At 53.7% G+C, this 25,681-nt stretch overlaps 1 protein-coding gene and 1 pseudogene across 1 annotated transcript in view; one reads left to right on the top strand and one right to left on the bottom strand.

Annotated features, from left to right (window-relative positions):
* Positions 1-3,409: 3,409 nt before the first annotated feature.
* On the top strand, positions 3,410-4,048 carry LOC102499099 (40S ribosomal protein S2 pseudogene; annotated as a pseudogene).
* Positions 4,049-9,919: 5,871 nt separating this feature from the next.
* Positions 9,920-25,681, bottom strand: part of ZC3H4 (zinc finger CCCH-type containing 4) — a 52,087-nt gene continuing 36,325 nt past the window's right edge. The window contains 5 exon segments of the mRNA XM_006142117.3: positions 9,920-13,695; positions 14,894-15,145; positions 18,437-18,792; positions 19,027-19,111; positions 19,114-19,303. Coding sequence (XP_006142179.2) covers positions 12,179-13,695; positions 14,894-15,145; positions 18,437-18,792; positions 19,027-19,111; positions 19,114-19,303 — 2,400 coding nt within the window. The 3' untranslated portion in view covers positions 9,920-12,178.

The following is a 25,681-nucleotide window of genomic DNA, read 5'->3' on the forward strand; positions in this document are numbered from 1 at the left end:
TTTTTTTTTTTGGAGAGGTTTTTTGCTATAGGGCGTGTGCGCTCGCCAGACAGAGAGAGACATAGAGACAGAAAGCGAGAAATCACCCCCCAGGGAGGATGGCCACGCCGCAATCCCTTCTCCTCCATTCTCCTCTCGGGATCTTGGGCACGCACACACACGCGCCCAGCGTGAATCTTAAGCCACCGGGTCCGGGACGCGAACCGCGGTTGACTACGTGGGAGTCCAGTGACATAGCCATTATGCTAACTGGTAGTTCCCTTCATTCATTTTAAATTTGACCAGAGAGACACACACAGACAGAGAGACAGAGAGAAGGTGAGAAAGCAAGCCACCAGATCCAGGATTTGAACCATGGTCAGCCATGTGGGCGCATCCGGCACCTTAACCACCATGCCACCTGCTGGTCCCAACTTTATTTATTTTTGATGAGAGAGCAAGAGAGAGAAAAAGTGAGAAAACAAGCCGCCAGGTCAAGCCAACTCAAACTACGGTCAGCCAGGTGGGAGTCCAGCACCCTTAACCACAAGGCCACCTGCCAGCCGTGTTCGTGTATGTTTTACATTTACTTACTTCCTTGGGGGCGGAGACCACACCGCTAACAGGGAGCCACAAGCAGCCCCAGCCAGCCAGGATCTTGACCACACACGTGCCAGTGTGAACAGGGTGAGCTCAGACGCAAACCCAGCGCCCCCACAGCCATGATACCACGGAGTGTCGTACCACTGCTGCGCCACCTCGGCCGGCCGTGGACATAGGCTTTGTTTGTTTGTTTGTTTTGGAGAGATTTTTGCTATAGGGCATATGCACTGGCCAGACAAAGTGGGACAGAGACAGAAAATGAGAAATCGGTCCCCAGGGGGAATGGCCACACTACAGTCCCTTTTCCATTCTCCTCTTGGGATTTTGGGCACACACGCACATGTGCCTGGCGTGGGTTTGAAGCTGCCAGGTCTGAGATCCCAGCCATGGTACAGGAGTCCAGCAACGTAACCATTTCACCATCTGCTGGTTCCTGGGATGGGCATTTTTGATGGGATCTTGCTGTACCACGATCCTTCTGCCACAGCCTCCCCCTTAGCTAGGACCAAAAACCCTGATTAATTAATTATATTATTATTATTATTATTGATTTGCTATACAGTAGCTATACTCACCAGAAAGAGATGACCCACATGGGAAGGTTCCAGGCTCACATCTAGGGACTTCCCTGAGCACAAGGAGCACACGTGCCCGCGTGCAGGGCTGACCGAGCTCAGGTGCACGCGTGCCCGTGTGTGGGGCCGACCAAGCTCAGCGGGCACTGCTGTAAGAAGCCCCTGTAGGGTGCTGACTCCCATCTCCTCTGTGGCTCTCACTCATGGAAGAAATAAAGAAAAAGGCACTTAAAGAGGGAAAGAAATGGGGAGGGGCCGGCAGGGGGCGTGGTGGTTAAGGGCGATGGACTCCCACACAGCCAACTGCAGTTAGGTCCCTGGAAGTCGATTTGTATTTCTGAGTCCCAGAATCAGTGCTCCTCTCTGCAACCGGGGCTGGAAGGCTCAAGCCACACTCCTCGTTTTCCTTTGTTAGCTGAGTGCACATTCGTTTTTTGGCAACTGGAAGGCAGTAAGAAGCGAGAAGCGTTTCCCTGGCATCTGGAGGTCCCTCGAGGTGTGGCCCTGCTTAGGCAGCGGGCTCCTCCCTCAGGGGCACAGCAACTCGGTGACGCCCTCTCGGCTCTCTGACCCTGGGCACCCTACCTGCTTCTGTGCTGCTCCAAACCTGCCAGCCCCTTGGCTCCAACAGTCTACGCTACATTCCCTCCGGCTCAGGTATCTGGAGTGCTCTGTCCTCCTGATCAGACGCTGATGAGGGAAGGGGGATAGCAGGGCTCCTGTCTGGATTCCTCTGACAACCACCGTCCTGGGAGGAGGGTCCTTCTCCCAGGGCTGCCAGCTCTTCCCCAGGGGAAGGATTCTGAGCCAGGCCACCTGTATGCAGAGCCCTCCTTTGCCGCTCAGTGCTAATTAGAATGAGTGACTTCGTCTGTCTGCGAGTCAGTTTCGTCATCCGTGAAACAGGAAACATTATGGTACCTGCACCTCATGGGAGTTTAGACAATAAACGAAGCTCCCAGAAAGAGCCAGTATCGGTCTAGCTGCTACGTGTTAGCTGTCACTGTTCATGAGCTAAGGCGAAAGCTTCGTTGTTGCTGTTTTGCTTTTTACTTTACAATAGGGTGCAATCACTCACTGGAGAGAGACAGAGAGATGCAGAGACTCAGAGGAGAAAGCACCCCCTAGGGAGTTGGCCACGCTGCAATCCCTTCTCCCCCATTTCCCTCTCTGGACTTGAAGTGCGCACACACGTGTTCAGCCTGGGACTCAGCACGCAGCCAGCCATGTGGGATCTAGCTGCCCCAATCATACAGCACGAGCGTGGCCGGGGGTGCTTTCTTCCTCTCCATTTTCCTCTGTGTCTGTCTGTCTCTCTCTGGTGAGTGAATGCACTTCCTGGAAAAACAAACAAACAAACAAACACAAATTGAAGTAGTGAGAAAAACTGACCTCCGTGGATGAAGAGAATTCTACCTTGGAGCTTGGGCTGCAGCTCTTCCCCAGGCTCGCCGGTTTTGGACTTGCTAGGCTCTACAGGGGAGCAAACCGATCCTGCAGAATCTCTCTTCTCCCTCAGAGGGCCACCCGGTGGGCTGGTGGTAAGGCGGCTGGATCCCACACACTCACAACTGACCACGTGGTCACGTCACAGACCCAGCCGATGGAAAAACACACGCTCTGGGGGAAGAAAAAAGAGAGAGGAATATGTATATAGAGACACAGATCTGCAGTACTACCCCCTTTCCCACGGGGGCCACGTTCTAAGACCCCCTCGTGGGTGCCTGAAACCATGACTAGCACCAAATCCTATGCATATCACGTTTCTTCCTATACATACGTACCTATGATAAAATTTAACTTATAAATAAGGCACAGTAAGAGGCTAACATAGCTCACAATAGAATAGAAAAACTTGAATATATTGGGGGCCGGCTGGTGGCGTAGTGGTTACGGGCGTTGGACTCCTGCATGGCTGACTGTGGTTCTGAGTGCTGAACCTGGCCGCTTGCTTTCTCACTTTCCCTCCCTCTCTCTCTCACTCTGTCCCTCTCTGGCCAAATTAAAATAAAATCAATAAAGTTAAATAAAATAATTCTAGAAAAATCCCCAAACAATAGCTTCTTCTCCGAGAAAACGCCAAGTGGGGGAGGATGCTGGTACAGCGGCAGGGCCTGGAGGCCCCAGGGGCTCTGGGATAAGAGGCCGCACGCAGCTTCCATGGAGGGTTTGGCAGCAGCCTCTGTGGTCGGAGCTGGGGCCGTGGAGGCAAGGCCGAGGACAAAGAGTGGACCCCGGTCACCACGCTAGGCCGCCTGGTCAGAGACATGAAGATCAAATCCCTGGAGGAGATCTCTCTCTTCTCCCTGCATCGAGGAGTAGGAGGTGACCGGCTGTTTCCTGGGAGCCCCTCTCAAGGATGAGCTTCTGAAGATCAGGCCTATGTAGGCATTCGTCACCACTGGGGACTCAATGGCCACATTGGTGGGGTGTGAAGTGCTCCAAGGAGGCAGCCACCACCATCCGAGGGGCCATCATCCTGTCCAAACTCTCCACTGTCCCCGTGTGGAGAGGCTACTGGGGGAACAAGATCGGCAAGCCCCACCCTGTCCCTTGCCAGGTGACCGGCCGCTGTGGCTCTGTGCTGGTGCGCCTCATTCCTGCCCCCAGAGGCACTGGCATTGTCTCCGCCCCTGTGCCCAAGAAGCTGCTGCTGACGGCTGGCATCGATGACCGCTACACCTCAGCCTGGACTGCACTGCCATCCTGGGCACCTTCGCCAAGGCCACTTTGATGCCATCTCCAAGACCTACAGCTACCTGACCCCTGATGTCTGGGAAGAGACCGTGTTCACCAAGTCTTCCTATCAGGAATTCACTGGCCGTCTCGTCAAGACCCACGCCAGAGTCTCTGTGCAGAGAATCCAGGCTCCAGCTGTGGCCACAACATGAGGTTTTCATACAGTGAAAATAAAGTGAATTAAACCTGAAAAAATAGATAGATAGATAGATAGATAGATAGATAGATAGATAGATAGATAGATAGATAGATAGCAAAAGCCTTTTGGCCAGAACCGCCATCTTCCAGTAACTCACCAAAACGATGAACACAGAGGGAAAGCAAGAGAGGCACCTGATATATGTTCTCTAGGCCTTTTAGAAAACATGGAGTGGTTCCTCTGGCAACACATATGGGAATCTACAAGAAAGGTGATACTGTAGATGTCAAGGGGATGGGTACTGCTCAAAAAGGAATGCCCCACAAGTGTTACCATGGCAAAACTGGAAGGGTCTACCACGTTACCCTGCATGCTCTTGGCATTGTTGTGAACAAGTTAAGGGCAAGATTCTTGCCAAGAGAATGAATGTGCGTATTGAGCATAGTAAGCATTCTAAGAGCAGAGATAGCTTCCTAAAACGTGTGAAGGAAAATAACCAGGAAAAGAAGGAAGCCAAAGAGAGAGGGACCTGGGTTCAACTGACGTGCCAGCCTGCTCCACCCAGAGAAGCCGCTGTGTGAGAACCAATGGAAAGGAGCCTGAGCTACTGGAACCTATTCCCTATGAATTCATGACATTCGATAGGCTCCAAATTCTTCAATATTGTCCTGTAGAATCATTATTATTTTCAGTTTTTGCTATAAACTAATCTATGATCTAAAAAAAAATACTGTAGTAAGGTTTATATAAATATAGTCTGTTTCTCAAAATAGCTTACTGTACTGTACTCACCTCGAAAGCAAAACTGGGTGAGGGGGGAACTGCAGTGGGCCTCTATACACTTACGCACATACCCGTGTCTAAAATACACGCATGCCCTATTAGTTCCGGCTCTCTGGAGAACCCTGACCAACACAAGTTGTAGGCGTGTTTCTTCAGGTACTAACACAGCCATTACTGCAGCCATCTTTTGACCTCAGTCACCTTTGCTGCCATTTGGATCAAATGTCCACGGGACTTTGCAGCCAAACCATCCACCTGTGAACACCAACCCTGTGCTTCCTGTGTTAGCCCAGTCCTCTGAGAAGTAGATGTTCCAGGGCTTTATGGGAGAAAACGCCATGAAGGGAAGTGGGAGGCTAAGGGGCTGGAGGAGGCAGGGAGATTCCCAGGCCTTCTCTGGAAGCAGAGGGGGTAAGGTAGGAGAGGTCTTGGCCCAGAGAGGCAGCTTCTAGGGCGTCCAGGCTCCTGGGCTTGCTTCTGCTGTCCACCCTGCTAACTGCTCACAGTGGGGATGGCTATCCTGCTGGAAAGACATTAGTGCCCTTCTCCAAAGAGTTTCAGGTCGCCATCTTCTGGCCACGTGGTAGAACTGCACATGTCCACCCTCTGCAATTAAGATCATGTGACTCATGCTAGCCAATAAAATTCAGCAGAAGTGAAGTCCGTTTCCCCCCCCTTCTTCGAGGACTTAATAGCAGGTGAACTATTCATCATCGTTTTCTCAGATCAAAGTGTTCTAGGAGTGGAATCTCAGTCAGGTCCTCGGTGGCTACACTGAGTAGAATCCTTTGATGATCTGTGAATGAGAAATAAACTTTGACTATTAATTTTTTAAAAAAGAATTTAACTTTATTTATTTATTTATTTAAAATGATTTCATTTACTTATTTTATTTTGACCAGAGAGACACACACACACACACACAGAGAGAGAGAGAAAGTGAGAAAGCAAGCTACCAGGTCCTGGATTTGAACCATGGTTGACCATGTGGGCCATGTCCAGCGCCTTAGCCACCACGCCACCTGCTGGTCCCCTATTTATTTAATTTGACCAGAGAGCGACTGAGTGAAAGAGAGAGAAAGAGAGGGAGAGAGAGAAGGAAAGTGAGAAAGCAAGCTGCCAGGTCCGGGATTCGAACTGTGGTCAGCCATGTGGGAGTCCAATGCCCTTAACCACCACACCACCTACCGGGGGCAGTTTCTACAACATAACCTAGCCAATCCTTCCTAATACATTCGATAGGCTCCAAATTCTTCAATAGTGTCCTGTAGAATCATTATTATTTTCAGTTTTTGCTATAGTTTTTGTGTATACTTGCTGGAGAGAGAAAGAGAGAGAGAAAGTGAGAAAGCACCCTCTGAGGGCCATGCCGTAGTCCTCCATTCTCTCAGAATTTGGACACTCGTGCCACCAAAACAGGACTCAAACTGCAGAGCTGACCGTGTGGGATCTGGCCACTTAATCACCCCACCACCAGCTGGCGTGGTCCTATGGGATTATTAAGAGCTCCTAGCTGGAGGCCAGTGGATGGTATGACTGTTAAGGTGCTGGACTTCCACATGGCTGAATGCAGTTCGAGTCCTGAACCCAGCGGGTTGCTTTCTCACTTTCCCTCTCTCTCTCTGCTGAGTGCATGTGCCCTGTAGCAAATTTTAAAAACATAATGATAATAAAAAATTTAGGGACCAGCAGGTAGTGTGGTGGTTAAGGCGCTGGACACTCCCACATGGCTGACCAGGGTTCAAGTCCTGAATCTGGTGGCTTGCTTTCTCACTTCCTCTCTCTCTCACTCTCACCCTCTGTCTCTCTCTGGTCAAACTAAAAAATGAATGAATGCATGAATGAATGAATGAATAAAATAAAATAATTATAAAAAAAATTAAATAAACAACTTAAAAAGAAAAGAGCTCCTAGTCAGGCTAACAACAGGACATACTGTTGAGATTCAAAGCAGCTCATCCCCTGCGTCTTCAGTAATAGCCAGGCTGACTCACCCCTGGAGTGCTCATCTGAATGTCAGCGGCAGTGCCTCATCTTGGCAAGATGCTCATTTACGGGTAAGGGTGACCCAATGACAGCCAGGAAACTGTGTCTAACAGACATCCAGAGATACTCTGGCTGGGTGTGAAAATGCTCTATGAGGAACAACAGCGGCACACATGTTGTGTGACAATCACATGTGCTGTACACGTGTTGAGGATGATCACTCGTGTTGCACACGGGTTGTGGGGGGACGATCATGTGTACTGCACACGTGTTGTGGGACGATCACATGTGCTGCACACATGTTGTGGGATGATCACGTGTGCTGCAGAATTCCTCAGGGCCTTCACGCCAGCACCCCCTGAATCAGCGGAAAGACTAGGGTAGTGGCTTGAGTGATGGTCCCCCCAAACATATGTCCATGGCCTAAGCCCTGGAACCTGTGACTAGATTGTATTTGGAAAGGGAAAGGGCTCTTTGTAGGTTAATTAAGGGTGTCGATGAAACTATCCTGGGTTACCTGAGAGGGCCCTAAATCCAAATGGCAACTGTATCTGTAAGAGGCAGGTGACAACACAGACCCAGGGGAGAAGGCTGAGAAGATGGAGGCAGAGGAGCCAGCAGGGGGCATGGCTTGAAAATCACACTGGGTACGTGCGCATGCGTGCCAAAAATCCCAATAGAGGAGAAGGAATTGTGGTGTGGCTCTCTCTCCTGGGGGATGATTTCTCACTTTTCTTCTGTCTTTCTGCAGGGAGAGGATGTGCCTAATGGCAAAAGCTTAAAAAAAAAAAATCTGGGGGCTGGACATGGCTGACCATGGTTCAAGTCCCAGACCTGGAGTCTTGCTTTCTCACTTTCCCTCCCTTTCACCTCCGCGCCCCCCTCCCCCATCCTTCTCTGGTCAAATTAAAATAAATAAATGAAGTTTTTTAAAAAAAAACTGTGTTCAAACAGATACCTACATACAAATGCTTACAGCAGCCTGATAAGCGGACTGGAAGTGGCCTGAATATCCATCAGCAGGCAAGCAGGTGCACCCCCGATGGGGTACTACCCAGCAACAAAAGGCAGAAGCTACTGACACCTGCACCAGCCCGGATGCGAAGGCACAGTCGGAAGCGCAAAGTCCTCACCTGGAGGATGAAGGCAGGTCTGACCAGAAGCTGCATGAGGGAACTTCCATCCTCTATGAATAAGGTCTGGGTTTCACAGACACATGCAAGTCCCAACATTCAACCAGTGCACACTTAAGATTTGTTGCAGCAATGTCTCCTAAAGAGAAAGAAGAAAGCAACTGTGAATCAGCATTGGACTGTGGTAATGACGCCTAGGCTTTAGGAGAGGGGTGTGTCTTCAGATGTCTTATCTTGAAAGTGCCAAGGATTGTAAAGCGGATGGGTGGCTAGAGGGATGGGCGGAGGGCTTAGACCCTGTAGAATCGGGGCAGGTACGCAGAACATCTAGTCGGTCAGCGTCCAGGTGATCTTAGACAGGGAAGACTATCCATCCGTGGTAGAGCGAGCACGCACACATGCAAGAGGGAGAGACACACCCTCCACAGGGTCATCCCTTGGTCCTCTTCCTCCTGGACGAAAGTGGACATACCTAGTGTGTTTGAAGGCCGACCAGACTGGAGACTCGAACCGCGGTCAGCATGTGGCTTCCAGTTCTGCCGCTTCTCCATGCTGCCAACTGTGTCTCAGAGGGGCAGGCTCTCAACATGGCTCCAGGCCTCACTCACCAACCAACGCCCAGTGGCTTCGTCTGTTCCATCTCTATCTTCTTGCGACTATGGTGCTCCTTAGGGCTCTTGGTACTTCCCGAGTGACCTCATGTGCTCCAATGGCGTAAATGACCTATTCTGAGGACGGGCCTTGCCAAATCACTCCTCTTCCCACATGCGCTCCAGCAGGCTGCCTGTCACACACACACCACACCTCACCCAGTCACCAGTGTCCATCTCCTCTAAGCCCTGAATCAAGTCACTAGCGCCCCAGGGCCACTGCCCCTGCGTCACACCACCAGCCTCCTGGCTAATTCTCTCCTCTATCCCGGTCAGAAGGAAGGTTCCTTCTCCAGCCTTAGTGACCTTGTCATTACCGTATAAGGGGTCTTCAAAAAGCTCACAGAAAATGTGTAGTATGAAAAAACCATGCATGGATTTCAACATTCTTATGCACCAAAATAAACTCATAATTTGACTTCCAATTTTCCATGTTTTTTTTTTTTTTTAATTTGCTACAGAGCAGGTGCATTTAACTGAGAGAGACAGAGAGGAAAAAAAGTGAGAAAGCACCTCCGCACCTGGGGGGTTATGGCCACACTGCAATCCCTTCTACTCCATTCTTCTCTCGGAATTTTGGGGATGCATATACCTGCACCCTGCATGTTTCCAGGCCACCAGGTCTAGTACTGGAACTGCGCAGCGAGCCACGAAGGATCCAGCGCCTTGACCACCACACCTCCTGGCTGGACCTCCATCTCCAAGCTTTCTCCTGAGATCTCTACAGCAGTCAAGGCCCTCGGGACGTACCCACCCATAGGTGCTGCCTTCCTCTTCCTCACACCCTCCCCGCCAGCTGGTCATCCTAACCTGGGTGCAGCTGGTACACGTGCCTCAGACCCTTGAGCAGATGGCGGTACCATCGCTGCCAACCCTGCCGCCTCCTTCCCTCGCTGAGTCCCACATGCCAGGATGTGCACTGGCTGAGCTTGGCTCCAGGTCATGGGGATTCTCCTCCCCTCTTGCCAGGAATGAGGTAGTGAAGGGTACACAACCTAGTCCTGGACAATGGGAACAGAAGGGACTGCCAAAGGGTGGCTGTGAAGTGTTCCCTTGCTCATAAAAAGGTGCAGGAGGTGGGCACAGCTGCAGAGGCCGAAGGCCGGGAGTCCTGAAGGTCAGGCAGGCCCCGCAGCTCAGGAACCTGGGGATGCCACTGCCAGCAGATGACCTGCAGCCAATCGCTGAGGAAGGCTGAGGCTTTTGGACGCAAATTGCCACAAGGTCACTTGGGGTCGACCACAGAACAGTTCCACGCTTCACCTGCTGCTCCCCCCTTTAATTCTGAGAGCAAGGGACCGTCCAGGACAGCACAGAAAGACCAGACCTGCAGGCTTTTTAAAATAACTGCATCCTTTAATGGCAGTAATACAATTATTGGATTAAGAGACCACAGGAGAAAAGGCAGGTGACGATTCTGGAAGACAGATATGGAGTACAAAAAGGGGGGTGGAATAGTCATGCGATCATTGTAAAAATACAGTACGTTATATACATATTTGCACCATCAACTTTCAACTCTGAAATAGTATTTACACTTTTGTTACAATCCTGGTTAGAGAACAATTTTTCTTTAAAAGCTTGGCCTGATGGCAAACGAAATTTTGGGTGAATTCATAGTCCCATGAGGCTCTTAGGCTAAATATTCCAAGAGGAGGGGGTCCAGCTTCTATTTCATCCACAGATTTCGGTTTTTTAAAAGTATTTAATTTTTCTTTTATAAAAGAAAATGTTCAAAGTAGGAAAAAAAAAAATACCCCAAACACTGCCACACTGTGTATTCTTACTTTACAAACACCATCAAGAGCTGTGGCCCTCTGCTTCAAGGCCAACACTGGTGGCTGAAGACAAATCTCACTAATGATTGCTTTAAAAAATGAAACAAAACACAAACCCCAAAAAAGACAAACCAAACCGACCCCACTGTGGCGCTGCCTGGCTGGGGCTGCCGGCCCTATGGGATGCCCTGCCAACGTCTCACGCCCGCACTGTTTCCAACCTTCTCCTTTTGAGGTGCTGCAGGAGCCTGTTCCCCTCCCTCCCTCCCTCGGAAGGCGGGAGAGGAAGGCTTTGGCTGGGTGACCAGGTTCCCTCATATATTAGCAGTGACAAGACAGGGGCCTTTGGTGAGGCAGCTGAGGTGCTGGGACTGGGAGAAAGGGCAGGAGATGGCCCACAGTTAACAGGTTTCCTGGGGCCCGGAGATGACCCAGAGGGAGAAGACCTGTTCCCTTGGGCCAGTCTCCACAGACCATGTCTGCAGGGCGAGACTCCTCAGGGGCTCTGCGGATGAAGCTGGACCTCAGCTAGGTTTGGGGGGCAGGGAGGCAGCCAGTGCAGACCTTTCTGCTCCCTCAAGGGAAGCAGGATGCAGCCTCTGCCCACTTGCCAGTGAGGTCCGGGCCCCTCTCCTACAAAGGGCCCAGCAACGCCCCTGCCTGGGCTGCAGCTGCCCGCCCCTTCCTGGAGGTGTCCACAAACCCAACACCACGATGCATCTCTGAACCCATGCAGCCGTCGGTTTGGGAGAAAAAAAACCAAACACCCCAATACCTTGTGCCCTAAGCTAACCCAGCTTAAGTGCGAAGAAAGCAGAGAAGCAGAAACACTTTGCCAAAGGGCCACCCCAGGGCTCCCAGATGGGAGTCTGTTGAAGCGGCCACACCACGGATCCTTGAGCTGTTTCCAGGGCTAGGCCAGCAGTGCAGGCGCACTGGGCGCTGTAGCTTCCGAGGACGGGGCAGACCCCAGACCCCAGACCCCTGGCGTGGGAGGAGGGCGGGGGTTTAACAGGACAGGACGGGTAATACTGACAGAAACGGCGCTCTAAGGGGAGGCCTCCTGGAGGCGGCTCTTCGGGGGCTCTGGCCCCACCAGCCCTGTGACTCCAGGTCCATCTCCCTGGCCGGAGTCTTCTGCTGCAGCCTGGAGGTGTCGGCTTTCAGGAACTCTGGACGGAGGGTAGCAGGAAGGGCCCCGTGTGTGAATTCAGACGGGAGAGTGCACAAGCTCGAGGTCCCCAGGGTCTGCCAACAGCTCTTTCCTTTCCTTCTTCAATACTTCTCACTTTCTCCTGAGTAGGTTGTCACGGCCTGTGGACTAGAGTTGGCGCGGGGTATCCTGGGGTCCTGGCAATGCTGTACCTGCTTCTGCGAGTCCACCTTGGCCTCGGCTATGTCTCTGCCCTCCCAACGCCACGGTGAGCCATGTTCAGCACCTCCGCCGACGCCACACACCGCTCCCTTTGTCCTGGGGTAGGGTGCGAGGGGGCCGAGCTCTGCCCAGGCAGCGCCCTGCCTTGGAGGCCTGGCCAGGCCTAATGCCAATGGGGACTGAGTTCCAGGGGACTGGGGACTGCGCTGGCGCAGGAGCCCACAGCACTGACCAGAACTGAAGACAGTTATATACAATGTGTAAGTCTCAAAGAAAGTACTACTTTAAGGAGAAAAGGAAAAAGAAAGAGAAAAGGAAAAAAGAAAGAACACCCAGGACCCTCCCCCGCCCACCAAGTTCCCGACTCTGGCTGCTGCCCTTAAATAGCACCCTGGGAAGGGTGGGGTGCAGGGAGCGCTGGCTCAGGCTGGCTTAACACTACTGGCAAAAGGGGGAGGCGGTGGGGTCAAAGCCTTTAAAAACATCTTTCAGAGACCCTGCGTCCTGCTCACCCTCGCGGGCTGGGCTGTTGCCAGCAAACGGGCTTCCTGAGCCCGTCTTGGGCGCCTGCTTCACAGTCCCAAAGAGGGTGGGCACGGGCAGGTTGTGGACCCCTGGCTGGGGCGCGGTGCCCTCTGGTGGTGGGGTGGCCGAAGTGGCGGCAGGGGCCGCAGAGGACTTGGGCCGGGGTCGGTTGTAACTGTTGTACCTGTCCGTGGCCGTGGCTGTGCTGTCTGCACTGGCCTTGCCCGCTTCCGGCTGCTCCAAGGCAGACTTGCGGACAAAGGGGGGCTCCTTGGCCTTGGGGACCGAACTCTTGCCGTTGCCCTCGGGGCCCTTGGGCTGGGCGCTGGCGTCTGCAGCCGGCTCTGCAGCTTTGCCACCTGCGTTGGGAGTCCTTGGGTCGTACAGGCTGATGCCACTCAGCACGCTGCTCTGGCCACCCCCGCCGCCCTGGCCCAGCCCGCCAGCAGCCAGCAAGCGCGGGTCGTAGGGAGCTGTGGCTGGAGGGGAGGAATCCCCACTAGGGCTGGAGGCAGGAGAGGATGCTTCAGAGGGGCCGGATTTGGCTGCCCGGGAGGAGGCCGTGGAGTCTGCTGGTTTCTGCAGCCGAGGGTCAGTGGGGGCCTTCCGCACCCGGGGGTCACTGGGCTTGTCAGTTGGGCCAGGGCCCGCTGGGGAGCCTGTAGCGTTGACAGTCTTGAGGATGCGAGAGAGGAGTTCAAAATCAGGCAGGTTGGAGCCAGATGCACTGGGGTCCGTGGATGGGCCTGGGCGCTGCCGGGCGTTGGGGGCCCCTGCAGTGGTAGCACGGTGCAGCCTGGGATCCAGGGCAGGCATGGACTGCAGAGCAGCAGGCACGGGCGGCACCGTGTCCTGCTTGGGTATGGGCAGGGGGATCAGGTCCTCAGGGTTCCAGAGCACAGTGCGGGCGAAGCTCGGCTTGCTCAGGGTCACATCCTTCTTGATGTGGCTGAACTGCTGCAGCTGTGACCGCGGGTCCCGCAGGGGGTGCCCAGGGAGGGGGTCCAGGGGAATGCTCACAGCCTTCTCCCGTAGGGCCCGCTCCCCTTCCTCCTCTTCTGCAGCGGATGGCCCAGATCCCTTGGAGCTGCTGGGGCCTGCGGGGCTGGAATGAAGGCTGCCTTCGGGCTTGGAGGTGGGCAGAGAGCGAGCCAGTCGGGGGTCAGAGGGCCCAGAGTCCCCTGAGCCTGACCCGCTGGAAGCCTCGGCGTGGCGAGTGAGTCTGGGGTCCCGGCTGAGGCGAGGGTCAGCCAGTCGGCCTCCTGTGGAGTGTCCCTTCTGGAGGCGGGGGTCCCCCAGTCCACTGCTGCTCAGCTCCCCGACTGAAGCCTGGGGTCGGCTAGACGTCTGCTGCCTCAGGGTCTTAAGGATAGAGGTGACGCTGCTCCCGCCCTCGTCCTCGTCACTCGAGTACCAGTTTCCAGTGTCACCTGAGAAAGAGCAGAGGCGCGAGGGTGAGCAGCTACCATGCTCACCGCCAGCCCTCGCAGACCCACGGCCGCCCACGGGATGAACAGCTCTGCTCTTACCTCAGCTCCGCCTTCTCTCTAAGCCAAGGAGGCCCAGAGGCTCAGGCGGGCGGGCGAGCTCAGAGCCTAGCGGTGGAGGCTAATGTCTATAGAGCCCTCCTGTGCGGCACCGTCTGAGTGCTCTGTCTCACTAACTCAAGCCGCACCGGAGGGCTGCGCCAGCACCATGCCATTTGGCAGATGAGAAAAACGAAAAGCACGGTGCTGCTCAATCGGGGTAGGGCCAGGACCATGCTTGGACTCCTAGCTCAAGGCTCTGCCATCTCCCTCGGCTTCCAGCTGGCTTGGGCCGATGTGGCACAGCTAGTTCCCAGCGCCCTTCTGGTCTCGGCACCAGCCACCACCGACTCACAGACCCTTTCCCCAGGCCCCATAGATCACCACGTCCCAGGACAAGGCAGATGCTGACCGCCCAGCGCTGCCGGCTGTTAAGAGGTGGGGCTGGGCTGGCAGTTCTGACCCTGCCTAAGCAAAGTCCTCTGGGCAGGCGAGCCCCAGCAGAGGGGCTGCTACCCTGCCCTTCCTCCTTCTGTCCCCATGGGCTCTCAGGTCCTTGTCAGGGGCACCCATGGCCTCTGGCTTCAGGTTCTAGCCACGCTTTGACCATGATTGTCACTGGTTTATGAAAGAGTCTTCAGAAAGTTCATGGAAAATGTGTATTACAAAATACTGCATGGATTTCAAATCGTTTTGCCCTAAAATAAATTCTGTTTTTCCACAAACTTTGTAAAGTCCCTTCGTATTTTAATAGCTAGTCTGTCTGTTGGCTCCCTCAGAGTGTGGTCCAGGGAGAGGCTTGAAGGTCTCCTGAACCTCCTCTGGAAGGCCGCAGGAAGTCGATCCTGTTGGCCGCTGTCTCCTGCCGGGACCAGCCCCCCGCCCTCTCTGATGGGTTAGGACCCCGGACCCCAAGACAGCAGGCGGATCTGATGTCCAGTTTGCTCAGGGATGCACACAGCCCCAGCTTGGCTTCACGGCCTGGACAGGGTTCTCTCTGGCCACAGGCTCCTTCCCGACAGGAAACCCGACCTAGGCACTCCCACCTCTCCACTGCACAGTGGCCTGCGGCCGAGCCCCTGCCCCTGGGGAGGACACGTGCCTTCCTCATTTTCCCGGTCCTGCTTGCTGCTCTCAGCCAGCCTCCTCGCTCTCTCCTCCTCCTCCTGCTGCTTCTGCTGGATCCTCAGGTACAGGGCCCTCTGAGCCGAGGGCAGGAAGTCAGGGACACTGGCGCCTGGCTTCGGCCGGCCTGGGGGCCCTCCCTCAGAGAAGCTGTCAGGCTCCAGAGGGTGCTCGGGGAAGAGGTGCTCCCCAGGCTCCCCCGGCAGCTCTTCGTAGTGCCCGTAGTCCTCTGCGGCAGGGAAGAACCGAGCGTTCATGTCGGGAAGGGCCTCGAGGCATCAACTCCAACCCCTCTGCCCTTTACTGGGACACCCACCCCCGGATGGCAATGGTGAGGACACGTGGCTGCCCTCCTGTCCTGCCCTCCCCAGACTGGGTACCCACGGACAGCCCACCAGTGGGGAACGGAGCAGCCCCTGACACGGTCCCACCCACAACGCAGTCATGAAGTATGAGGTTCACAGAGAAGTTTTAGTGGGCAAATGCTCATGAGGTGAAAACATCACAGCACGTCACATGTATGTTCGCGAAATGTACAACGGAAAGGCTTTGAAAGACAGACAGCAAACACTCCCTCCGGAAATGAGATTCTGGAGAGACAGGCCAACGAATCCTTCTCTTCTTTTTTTTTTTTTTTTTTGGGGGGGGAGAGGTTTTTCTTTATAGGGTGCGTACACTCGCCAGACAGACAGAGAGAGACAGAGAGACAGAAAGACAGAAAGTGAGAAATCACCCCCCCGGGGGGATGGTCACGCCGCAATCCCTTCTCCTTCATTCTCCTCTCGGGATCTTGGGCATGCACACACACGCGCCTGGCGTGAGTTTTAAGCCACCGGGTCTGGGACGCGAACCGCGGTCGACTACATGGGAGTCCAGCGACATAGCCATTATGCTAACTGCTGGTCCCAACGAATCCTTCTCTTCTTATTCCACATGTTTCTGACGTATTTGCCATAAATATTAGTTTCATGGTTTCCTTGTAATAATCAATAAACCACCAAACAAGGAAAAGAGAATACCATACACCAAAAGGTGGCTCTGGCCACAACCCATGGGCCTATGGGTGAGTCTCCTCCTCATTCCCAGGTTCCTGGGCACAACAGCTGGCAAGTATGCTGCACGAGGGGGCAGGGCCATGGCACCCAAGGACACTTGAGCAGAGGCTCTCTGCTTTCTTTTGAGAGTTTTTTTTTTTTTTTTCCTTTTGCTATAGGGCGCGTGCACTCGCCAGAAAGACAGAAAGCGAGAAATCATCCCCCCAGGGGGTAGGGCCACGCCATCCCTTCTCCTTCATTCTCCTCTCAGAATCTTGGGCACGCATGCACACACGCCTGGCCTGGGTTTAAGCCACCGGCTCTGGGGCTCGAACCACAGTCGACTACATGGGAGCCCAGCAACATAGCCATTACGCTAACTATTGGTCCCAGGCTCTGCTTTCACCTGAATGGCAGGCCCCTGGCACTGGCACCCCCTGCAGAAAGGGAGACGAGCATACGCAGCAGCACAGGCTACGGAGACCCCACCCGAGTGCTGCAGAGAAGGCCAGGTACCACCCCTGGAGGGTATGTGCGTGTGCATATGCGTGCGTGCAGGTGAGGAGTGCGAGTTGCCGAGGCAGTGTCTAGAGTGCGTGCTGCCCCAGAGCAGGGTGCCAAGTTCTGGGTCCCTGCTGTGTGGTCAGCCACTACCATCCTCCTGGGGCTGCCGAGCTTCTGAAATACAGCGAGTGCTACCAAGAAAGAGAGCCTAAAACTGAACTTGAGTGACCGTAAATGTATAGGGATTAAAAATCATTAAACCTGCAGATGGCTTCCTACCTACAAGTCTGCAGAGTACGGAGTAGAAGGTGGGTTCCGGTAGCACCTGCGCCCTGGCGTGAGCCTGCTGGCCAAGTGAGCCCGCCCTGTGCTACCTGGCTGGGGACACTCAGTGAACACGACCCTCGAGGTTCTCCCTTTACAGAACAGACTCTGGGAAGACATGTGAAACCTCTGACCACACACTTTTTAAAGGGTGGGTTTTATGCTTCAGGAACTATGTCCCAGTTTTAAAAACATGCACTATTCTAGGGATACCCACTGCTAACAGCATGTGACTGGTTTGAGACGCCTACGCCTGCAGGGCTCTTACCACCCACATCCCATACCCGTGTATAAAGCACCCTCGCTCTCCAGCTTGTTTTTCCACGTGGGAACCTACACTGCTCTTAAAAGGACCCTGCTCCTCACCACCAAGGCACAAAGACTCTCCCTGACCCCCGATTTGGACGTCCCCGGTACCCCTCCATAGCCCCCCAAGATGCTCTGCGAGGCCACCAAATGCGCACCTTATGCTTAATGTGGCCAGAGCAGTGGTGCTCGCTCACCTGCGGCCATGCTCACTCCCACTCACCTGACGCAGTGCTCCAGCAGGCCACGCCATGCTGGAAAGGGCGTGAGCACTCCCCAGCAACATGGTGTCCACCACCCCCAGCCTTGCAATGCAAGTATGAGTCATGGTGGCCCTATGGTACCATCTCCAGACCATGAGGCCTACCCTATGACTCCAGGCCACCTCCTGCAGCCACCCTGCCTGTCTCTTCCCAAGACAACTCTCCAGCTGCCCAGAAGCTTCTCCCAGATTCCACTTGGGCTCCTACCACCCACTGCCCTCAGATCCCCCACCACTTTCTTGACAGCAATGAGGCCATCCCTTGACATAGCTGACGAACAGCTCCGTGTGCTGGGCCCTCTCACCCTAGTCTTCCCTTCAAAGCTATAGGGCTGCCCCCGTTCTTCTTAGGCAAGCTGGGAATGGAGACACACCTGCTGGGTTTTCTGCGAGCCCAAGACTGCACTTCCCTTCTCAGACACGCCCTTTGCTGGCTCCCTGCTATCCCGCCCCATCCCTGTCCCACACTGCCCCTCTCACCCTCTAACAATGGGCGATGCCGAAATGAGCTGACTCATGTATCTACCAGTCTGCCATCTGCTTCTCTCCACTAAAGCGCAGCTCAGGCAAGGCCATGGCAGCCCAGCTCTCTCTGACCGTGCCTGTGGAGCAACGCCCCTCTTCTCTGAAAGCTGCACACTGTACCACTTAGGCTGTTACCAAAGCAAAGAGGAGAGAGGAGGAAAAATGACCAGCCATGGGGACAGAACAAGCAGAAGCAGAGGGTTAACACTGGCGGCTCCAAGCCAAATGGTCTGAAAGTAGTGGTGTTGCCCAAGGCACCTGACTCGAACCGACGGCCATTGGCCTCAGCCCTGCAGCACTCCACTCTAACTTCCCATGCTCCTGACTCCAGGCACGTGGAGCACAACTTCTTAAAAAGTAAACTAGATTGATAGTAAACGTAATACACCTTTCTGCCTCAACAGGACAACGAATCCCTCTTCACCGAAAACATTCAACCATTAAAGGGAACAGAGATGGGAGGTGGAGTCATGTTCTCAAAGACGCATGGACCAGGAAAGAGAAGTCACGTTCCCAACTTGATTCCACCGTGCCAGTCCTGGCAGCCCACTGTAGCCCTGCGTACCTGCATCCCCAAGGAGGCCCGGCTCCATCTCCATGCCCTCTTGCTGCTGGTAGAAGTTTTCATAGAAGTTCTGGGCTGGCGGGATAGGGGGCATCATTCCAGAATGTGGGGAGTCCCCAGGACCATAGGGCATCATGGGGGGGCCGCCGGGTCCCATGGGCGGACCAGGGTTCATGCCAGGGCCCATCGGCATGTCGGGGTGCATGTCCGGGTGCATGTCAGGATGCATGTCAGGATGCATGTCCGGGTGCATGTCAGGATGCATGTCAGGATGCATTGGGCCCCCCATTGGCCCTGGGGGTCCCATGTTGGGCCCTGGGCCCATTGGCCCTGGGGGTCCACCAGGTCCGGGGAACCTAGGGAAGGAAGAAATAGTACCTTTGAGAGAAGCAGCGGCCACACTCCCCTGAGGAAGGCTCTGCAGGTTGAACAGGCATGCTAAGCACACGGAGGCCTGCAGAGCCCAAGGTCATGGCCTCTAGACCAGGACTCCAGTGACTTCGGGCAGAGCGTCAGCCAGGCTCACAGGTGGAGCTTGGTGGAGCCCAGGCCAGCCTCCACAGGCCCAACCTGGGGGCCAGGGCACTCACCTCACACCCAGCTTCTCCGCTAGCTGTCCTGTGGGCCGCACCACGATCTCAAACAAGGAGGGGATTTTCTTGTTGTACATGTCCTGGGGGGCGGTGGGCCACCCTGCATGGGCCTGCCATTGGGAGAGGTTGGAGCCTGGGGCCCTGGGGGGCGGGGAGGGGTGGGCAGGAGGCCGACTCCAGGAGGTGGCTTGGGCAGGGGGTTGATGCCCTGCTTCTTCAGCTCCTCCACTTCCTTTTCGTCCTCAGCACCTGCTTCTGCATCATCCGCCAACATCTGGGATGAGAAAGGTTCAGACCAGAGTCAGGCAGGCAGTGCCCTCTCCAGTGCTCAGAGCTGAATTTTGAGGAAGAAAAGTCAAAACTCAAACACAAGGAGGACCGTGATGCCCTCACAGTGTAAGGTGAGTGCCCGCGAATCCTCTTCGGAACAAAAGATCACCGTCACACACGACTCAAAATAGACGGGTGATAAACGTAAGACCCCTTCGGCCTCCACAGGACGGTCTAGCGGGGCGGCCACTCCCACACTGTGTAAAACAGACCCAGCACGAAGCGTGCTACTGCAGCCACCTTCAAGTAAGCAACTCAGAGGATTCAGCACATTCGCGACACTGTGCCGCTACTGCCTCTGTTCCGTCCAGGGCACTTCCTCACCCTGAAGGAAACCGCATACCCACGAAGCAGCCCCTCCCCCAGCCCCTGCCACTAGGGATGTGTCTGTTGTGGACTTCTCACATACGGAACCACATGCCACGTGGCCACGTAGCTTTCCATGCCTGGCTTCTTTCATTCAGTCAGGTGTGTCACTGTTGCAGAATTGATCAGTCCTTGGTCCCTTTTCATGACTGTATAATATTCCAACTATCCTGTTTGGAGTTAAGGGCTTCACATTTAACCTACAATACAACACCAGCTCCTGGGCCAGCAGGTGGCATGGCGGTTAAGGTGCTGGACTCCCACATGCAATTAGTTAAGAGTCCCAGACCTGGTGACTTGCTTTCTCATTCTCCCTTTCTCTCTCTGGTCAAATTAAATAAGAAATAATATTGAATAAATAATTCTGTAAAAACAAGCAAAAAAACACCAGCTCCTGACTGATGCTCTGACTGGGAAGACTGAGTGGCTCCTTGGTGGCCTCACTTCCTCCTGCAGGCCCCAACCCCTCAGCTCTAAGTGCTCCTGCTTTAGCTTAGCACTTGGCCAGGGGTCCCTCTCAGAGGCCTGGCTTCTATTTCTCCCTCTGTTCTTGTGTAGTGAACCAGGAGCACCAGGAGGCCGATTCCAGGAGGTGGCTTGGGCAGGGGGTTGATGCCCTGCTTCTTCAGTTCCTCCACTTCCTTTTCATCCTCATGGGCACTGCCCATGCCCCAGTTATTCCTTCATCTACTCCTGACTCACCCAGCCTGTCAACTCCAGGGGCGGGATTCTTGCTCTCCTTCCCCACTGTGCCCCAGAGCCAGCGTAGGACTCAGTACAGGGCAGATACCCAGGGATGGCCATTAAGTCTGGACTGGACTAGACCGTCTCACCAACACTGTGCAGACAGGAGTTCACGGAGCAGACTTGACTGCTTTCCCTGCAAGGCCCGTGTACAAAGCTACACTTGGCTGGCTCAGGAGCCTGGGTGTCAGGAGGGCTTCCCGCAGTCTCTAACAGGTGGGGACTTACCATGCCTCTACTGCTGTGCAAACAGTGCAGTTTATGTTGCACACTGCCTTCCTCTGGGAGCCTGGGATTTGGGTATACGCCAGACAGAGGCTGCAAACGTGACCGCCCCAGTGAGTGTCTAGAGTGGCCAGCATTTCTCCCGTGCTGTCAGAGCTCGGGAGTTCATTTAAGCACACCCTGTGCAACTGCACTGAGAGGACTTTGGAAGCTTATGTCTGGAGTCCTCTGGAGTGCACCTCACACAGCGTTTCCCTTGGCTGGTTTTGCTTTGTGTCCTTTGGCAACAGGAAAATCTTGGCCATGAGGCTCCCTAGCAACTGTCAAGTCTGAGTTTGGGCTCATCCTGAGGACCCTAACAGAGATCCCACAGTAGATCCTAGCTGGGGTCAAGGTAAGCCCCTCCTATTGCTCTGGCCAGGGGAGGCAGGGGTGACGAGGCGAGGGTCACTTGGCAGGGGCTGGGCCGCACATGGACTTCCTTTGTCCTTACGATCAGCAGCAGTAGCTAGACCCAGGGCTCCACGGTCTGAGAAGAATGTGGCTTTATGGAGGGGGCTGAACAACTGGCAGGTGGAAACCATCAGTTGCTCAGAGCCCTGCTACCCCGGGTGTGCTCTGGCATGGCCAAGAAGTGCATGGGGACCTGCTGAGGTGGACTGCATACCCCAGCTGTGCCTGCTGCAGTGCTCAAGAAGAGCCATGCTGAGAGGACCCCAGAGCCTCACAGTGGCTTTCAGCTCTGCTGGCTGCACCTCCCTCCGGCCTGCTGGCTGCTCTCAGAGCTTCATCTGCTGCTCAGCCTCTCCCTCTCTTCACTCCAAGTAAAGCTCCCAGAGGCCAGTGCGGCATCATCGCCACACAGAGCTGCCCGGAGCGGCATCTGTCAGTGGCCTCAGAGAGAACATCTGGGCTCCCCACACTTTCTTCTCTGCCTGTGGCTGTGGGTCACCGGTATAAACCCAGGGACCCTACCCTGTCTCCTCCCCACTGCATTCCTGGGCTGGACACAACTAGGCATGGATGCATACGTTGGATGAACCGAATCAGCATGAACAACAAACCCACGCATCCCCTTGTGCTCCCTGGACATCAGAGAACACGGAGGCAGTGGAGGCTGGGCAGGTACGAAGGGGAAGGAGTGAAGGCTTTGGCTGACTCTGCTGCACCCACTGCTTGGTGAACCCCTCTGGTGGGTCTCTCCTGATGCCCCCTTTCCCATTTGCGAACCTGAGGCCCTGCCCACCGCACAGCTCTAGTTACTACTGGCCCTGGGCTGGGGGCTCCCAGACGTAGCTCTCTGAATGAAGATGCCTTCTCAAGCTGGTCACACCTCATTTCACAGGCCTGTCCCTCCTCCAGGGGCCAGGAGCTTTGCTCTAAGCAAAAGACCCTCCACTTCCCCAGCCCCGAGTCGGGGCCACTTGTTTCCTTACCCACCATCTCCTACCCTGAGCAGCATTTGAGCCCGGCACGGGGACACCCAGAATAACCTAAGAGAAAATACCCAGTAAAGGCATGTCTACCCAGACGCTCCCTGCAGGCCTTCCGTGGCAAGGACAAGTGTTCCCAGGCACATGTGGCGGGACAAGGCACGCGTGCATGTGGACCCCGCAACCTCCCTCACCAGCACCGTTTCTCAGGAACCTGAGAGTTAAGAGACAAAGTCACTATCTCAATACAAAAGAGATGGTTGCAGGAACCAGCAGTTAGCGTAATGGCTATGTTGCTGGACTCCCACATAGTCGACCACAGTTCGCGTCCCAGACCTGGTGGCTTAAAACTCACGCAGGGCGCATGTGCGTGTGTGCCCAAGATCCTGAGAGGAGACTGGAGGAGAAGGGATTGTGGTGTGACCATCCCCCCTGGGTGGTGATTTCTCGCTTTCTGTCTCTAATGTCTCTCTCAGTCTGGTGAGCGCACACACCCTATAGCAAAAATCTCTCCAAAAAAAGAGAAAAAAAGAGATGGTTGCACATGCAGAGAGGCACAGATGTGTGGGCCACATGCTTCAGTAGCAGTTACTTATAGATGCTAAGTTATTTTCTTGGAGTTTTTTGTTTATTTTAATTTTTGCAAGAAGCCGCGTGTGAACATGGACAGTGAGACAGGAAAGTGAGGAAAGTGAAGAAAGCCCCCACGGGCGGTGGTCACACTGCAATGCCTTCTCCTCCATCTCTCTTCCCCTCAGGAGTCTGGGCCATGTACATACTCACACACGCGCACCCCGCATGCCCAAGCCTCGGGGTCCAAAAGTCGAACTGCACAGTTAGCCATGTGGGATGCAACTGCCTTAACCACACCACAGGCTGGCCCACAGAAATCTAAGTTTTTGCTCCAAACCAGAAACAACCGAAATGCCCTTCAAATGATGCCTAGATCAGCTGAAACCATGCACGCAAGAGAGAACTACTGCTCAGCAACAAGCAGTAACAAACTGGCAGGGGCAATGGCAGGTGAGCTTTGTGCTTCGCAGAGCCAGACTGAACATGCACACACATTCGAAGGCTTTCTCTCATACAATTCTATTTATATGACGTTCTCGAAAAGGCAAAACCAGGCAGGCCCAGCTCCACGGTACAGTGGTATAGCACTGACCAAGAGAAGCTGTGACGCCGGACCCCACTTGGTGATGACCATCCAATTCCAGCCCAGGCGGCTAAAACCCGCTGGGCGCTCACGTGAGTGGGCTGGACTGGAGGAAGTAGACTGGCGTGACTGGACCCTGCGGACGGTGCTTCTTTCTCTCTCTCTCTCTCGCATACACAAACACAGTATCAGGAATAAAGGAGAACAAAACACTCTCTTGAAAACAAAAAAAGTCAAAAACATAGGGACAAAAATACATCAGTGGTTGCTAAGGGCAGGAGATGGCGGAGGTATTTACTATAAAAGGACAAAGAATTTTGGGGATAATAAAATTAATTTTTTAAAAGAATTATGTTTATTTAACGTTATTTATTCATTTATTTTTAATTTGACCAGAGAGGGACAAAGCAAGAGAGCAAGAGAGCGTGAGAGAGAGAGAAACAGAGGGAAAGTGAGAAAGCACACTGCTGGTCTGGGACTCGAACTGTGGTCTGCCATGTGGGAGTCCAGTGTCCTTAACCACGACAACACCTGCCAGCCCTGATAAAATGAATTTCTTGGGGAAAGCAAGTGGCATGGTGGTTAAGGTGCTGGACCCCCAACTGCGGTCACATGGCTGACTATAGTTTTGAGTTCCAAACCTGATGGCTCGAAAAATCACACCAGACACATGTACATGTGCTGCCAAATCCTGAGCAGAGAATGGAGACGAGAATGTAGTGTGGGCCATCCCCTAGTAGGGTGACTTCTCCCTCTCATCGTCTCTGTGGCAAGTGCACGAGCTCTGTGGCAAAATCCTTAAAAAGGACGGGACCAGCAGTTGTCGTGATGGTTACATTGCCGGACTCCCATGTAGTCAACCCCATTTTACATCCTGGACCTGGCGGCTTAAAACTCACTCCAGGGGACCAGCAGTCAATGTAATGGCTATGTTGCTGGACTCCCATGTAGTAGACTGCAGTTCGAGTCCTGGACCTGGTGGCTTAAAACTCACGCTGGGCGCGTGTGTGTGCATGCCCAAGATCCCAAGAGGAGAATGGAGGAGACGGGATCGCGGCGTGGCCATCCCCCCTGGGGGGTGATTTCTCGTTTTCTGTCTCTGTCTGGCGAGTGCATGTGCCCTATAATAAACAAAAACAAAAACAGAAAGAAAAACAAAACCTCACACTGGGCATGTTTGGGTCCAAAATCCCGAGAGGGGAATGAAATAGGGATTGCAGTGGGGCCATCCACACTGAGGTGTGATTTCCTGCTTTCTGACTCCATCTCCGGCAAGTACACACACCCAATAGCAAAAAAATCTCTAAAAAAAAAAAGAAAAAAAGAATTTCTTGTATCTAGACTGCAGGGTGGTGACACGACTCTGTGTTTGTCACAGAACTGAGTCCGGCCTTGTAGGGTACTGTCCGCACTGCTGGAAGCCACATGGCTGACTGCAAGTGTGGACCTCTGGCCCGGCCAACCGGGAATGTGCCAGGTGTGTGCTTGCGTGCCCAAGATCCTGAAGAGCAGGGGGCTGGGGGGGAGGGGACTGAGGCATGACCACATCCTGTCATGAGTGTTTCTTTCTCGTGTGCATAGACACCACCATGAAGAGAAAACTAAAAACAAAACCAAAACAAACAAACAAAAAACACTTGTAGAACTATACACTAAACAGAGAACTTTACTGGATATAAAATATATCTCAATAAACCCAACTATACACATGTGAGGCCAGCAGGTGGGGTACTGGACTGGTTAAGGCACCAGATTCCCACATGGTTGACCCTGGTGGCTTGAGATTTACGCCGGGCGCATGTACACGTGTGCCCAAATCCCAAGAGGAGAATGGAGGAGAAGGGACCGAGGCATGGCCAGTCCTCCTGGTGGTGCTGGGGGGGTTGTCTCACTTTTTCTCTCTGTGTCTTCAGCAAATGCACGCACCCTATAGCAAAAATCTCACCAAAAAAACCCCAAAAAAACAAAACAATAAAAATCTACATGTAAATGAAGTACTAAAGGGTAAAAGACCATGACACACTTACTCTGTTCTCAAGTGGATTAAGGAAAAGATACATATTCACATATGTGTATGAATTAACTAAAAGGAGAGCATGGAAGAAAGAAACAGGCCAAAGGAGTCGGCCGTGAATCTGGATGGAGGGACTGCATGCTTGCTGAGCAGAACTAGGGCTTGAAGCATGGCCAGCCCCAACGGAGATGGGCTGAGAGGAGAATCAGCACTGCCTCCTAGGAGTTGGGACCCTCTCCCCATCTAAATTTTAAAATTATGATTACTTGCTCAACAAATACTTTGGGTTAAATTACATAAACTGGTAATCTCGTCTCTTTTTTTGTATACAATTTTTTAAACGTTGCAACTAGAAAATTTAAAACGAAGCATGAGGCTCCAAGG

This window comes from Tupaia chinensis, unplaced genomic scaffold (genome assembly GCF_000334495.1).
Source record: "Tupaia chinensis unplaced genomic scaffold, TupChi_1.0 Scaffold000067_1, whole genome shotgun sequence".
Taxonomy (NCBI): Eukaryota; Metazoa; Chordata; class Mammalia; order Scandentia; family Tupaiidae; genus Tupaia; species Tupaia belangeri.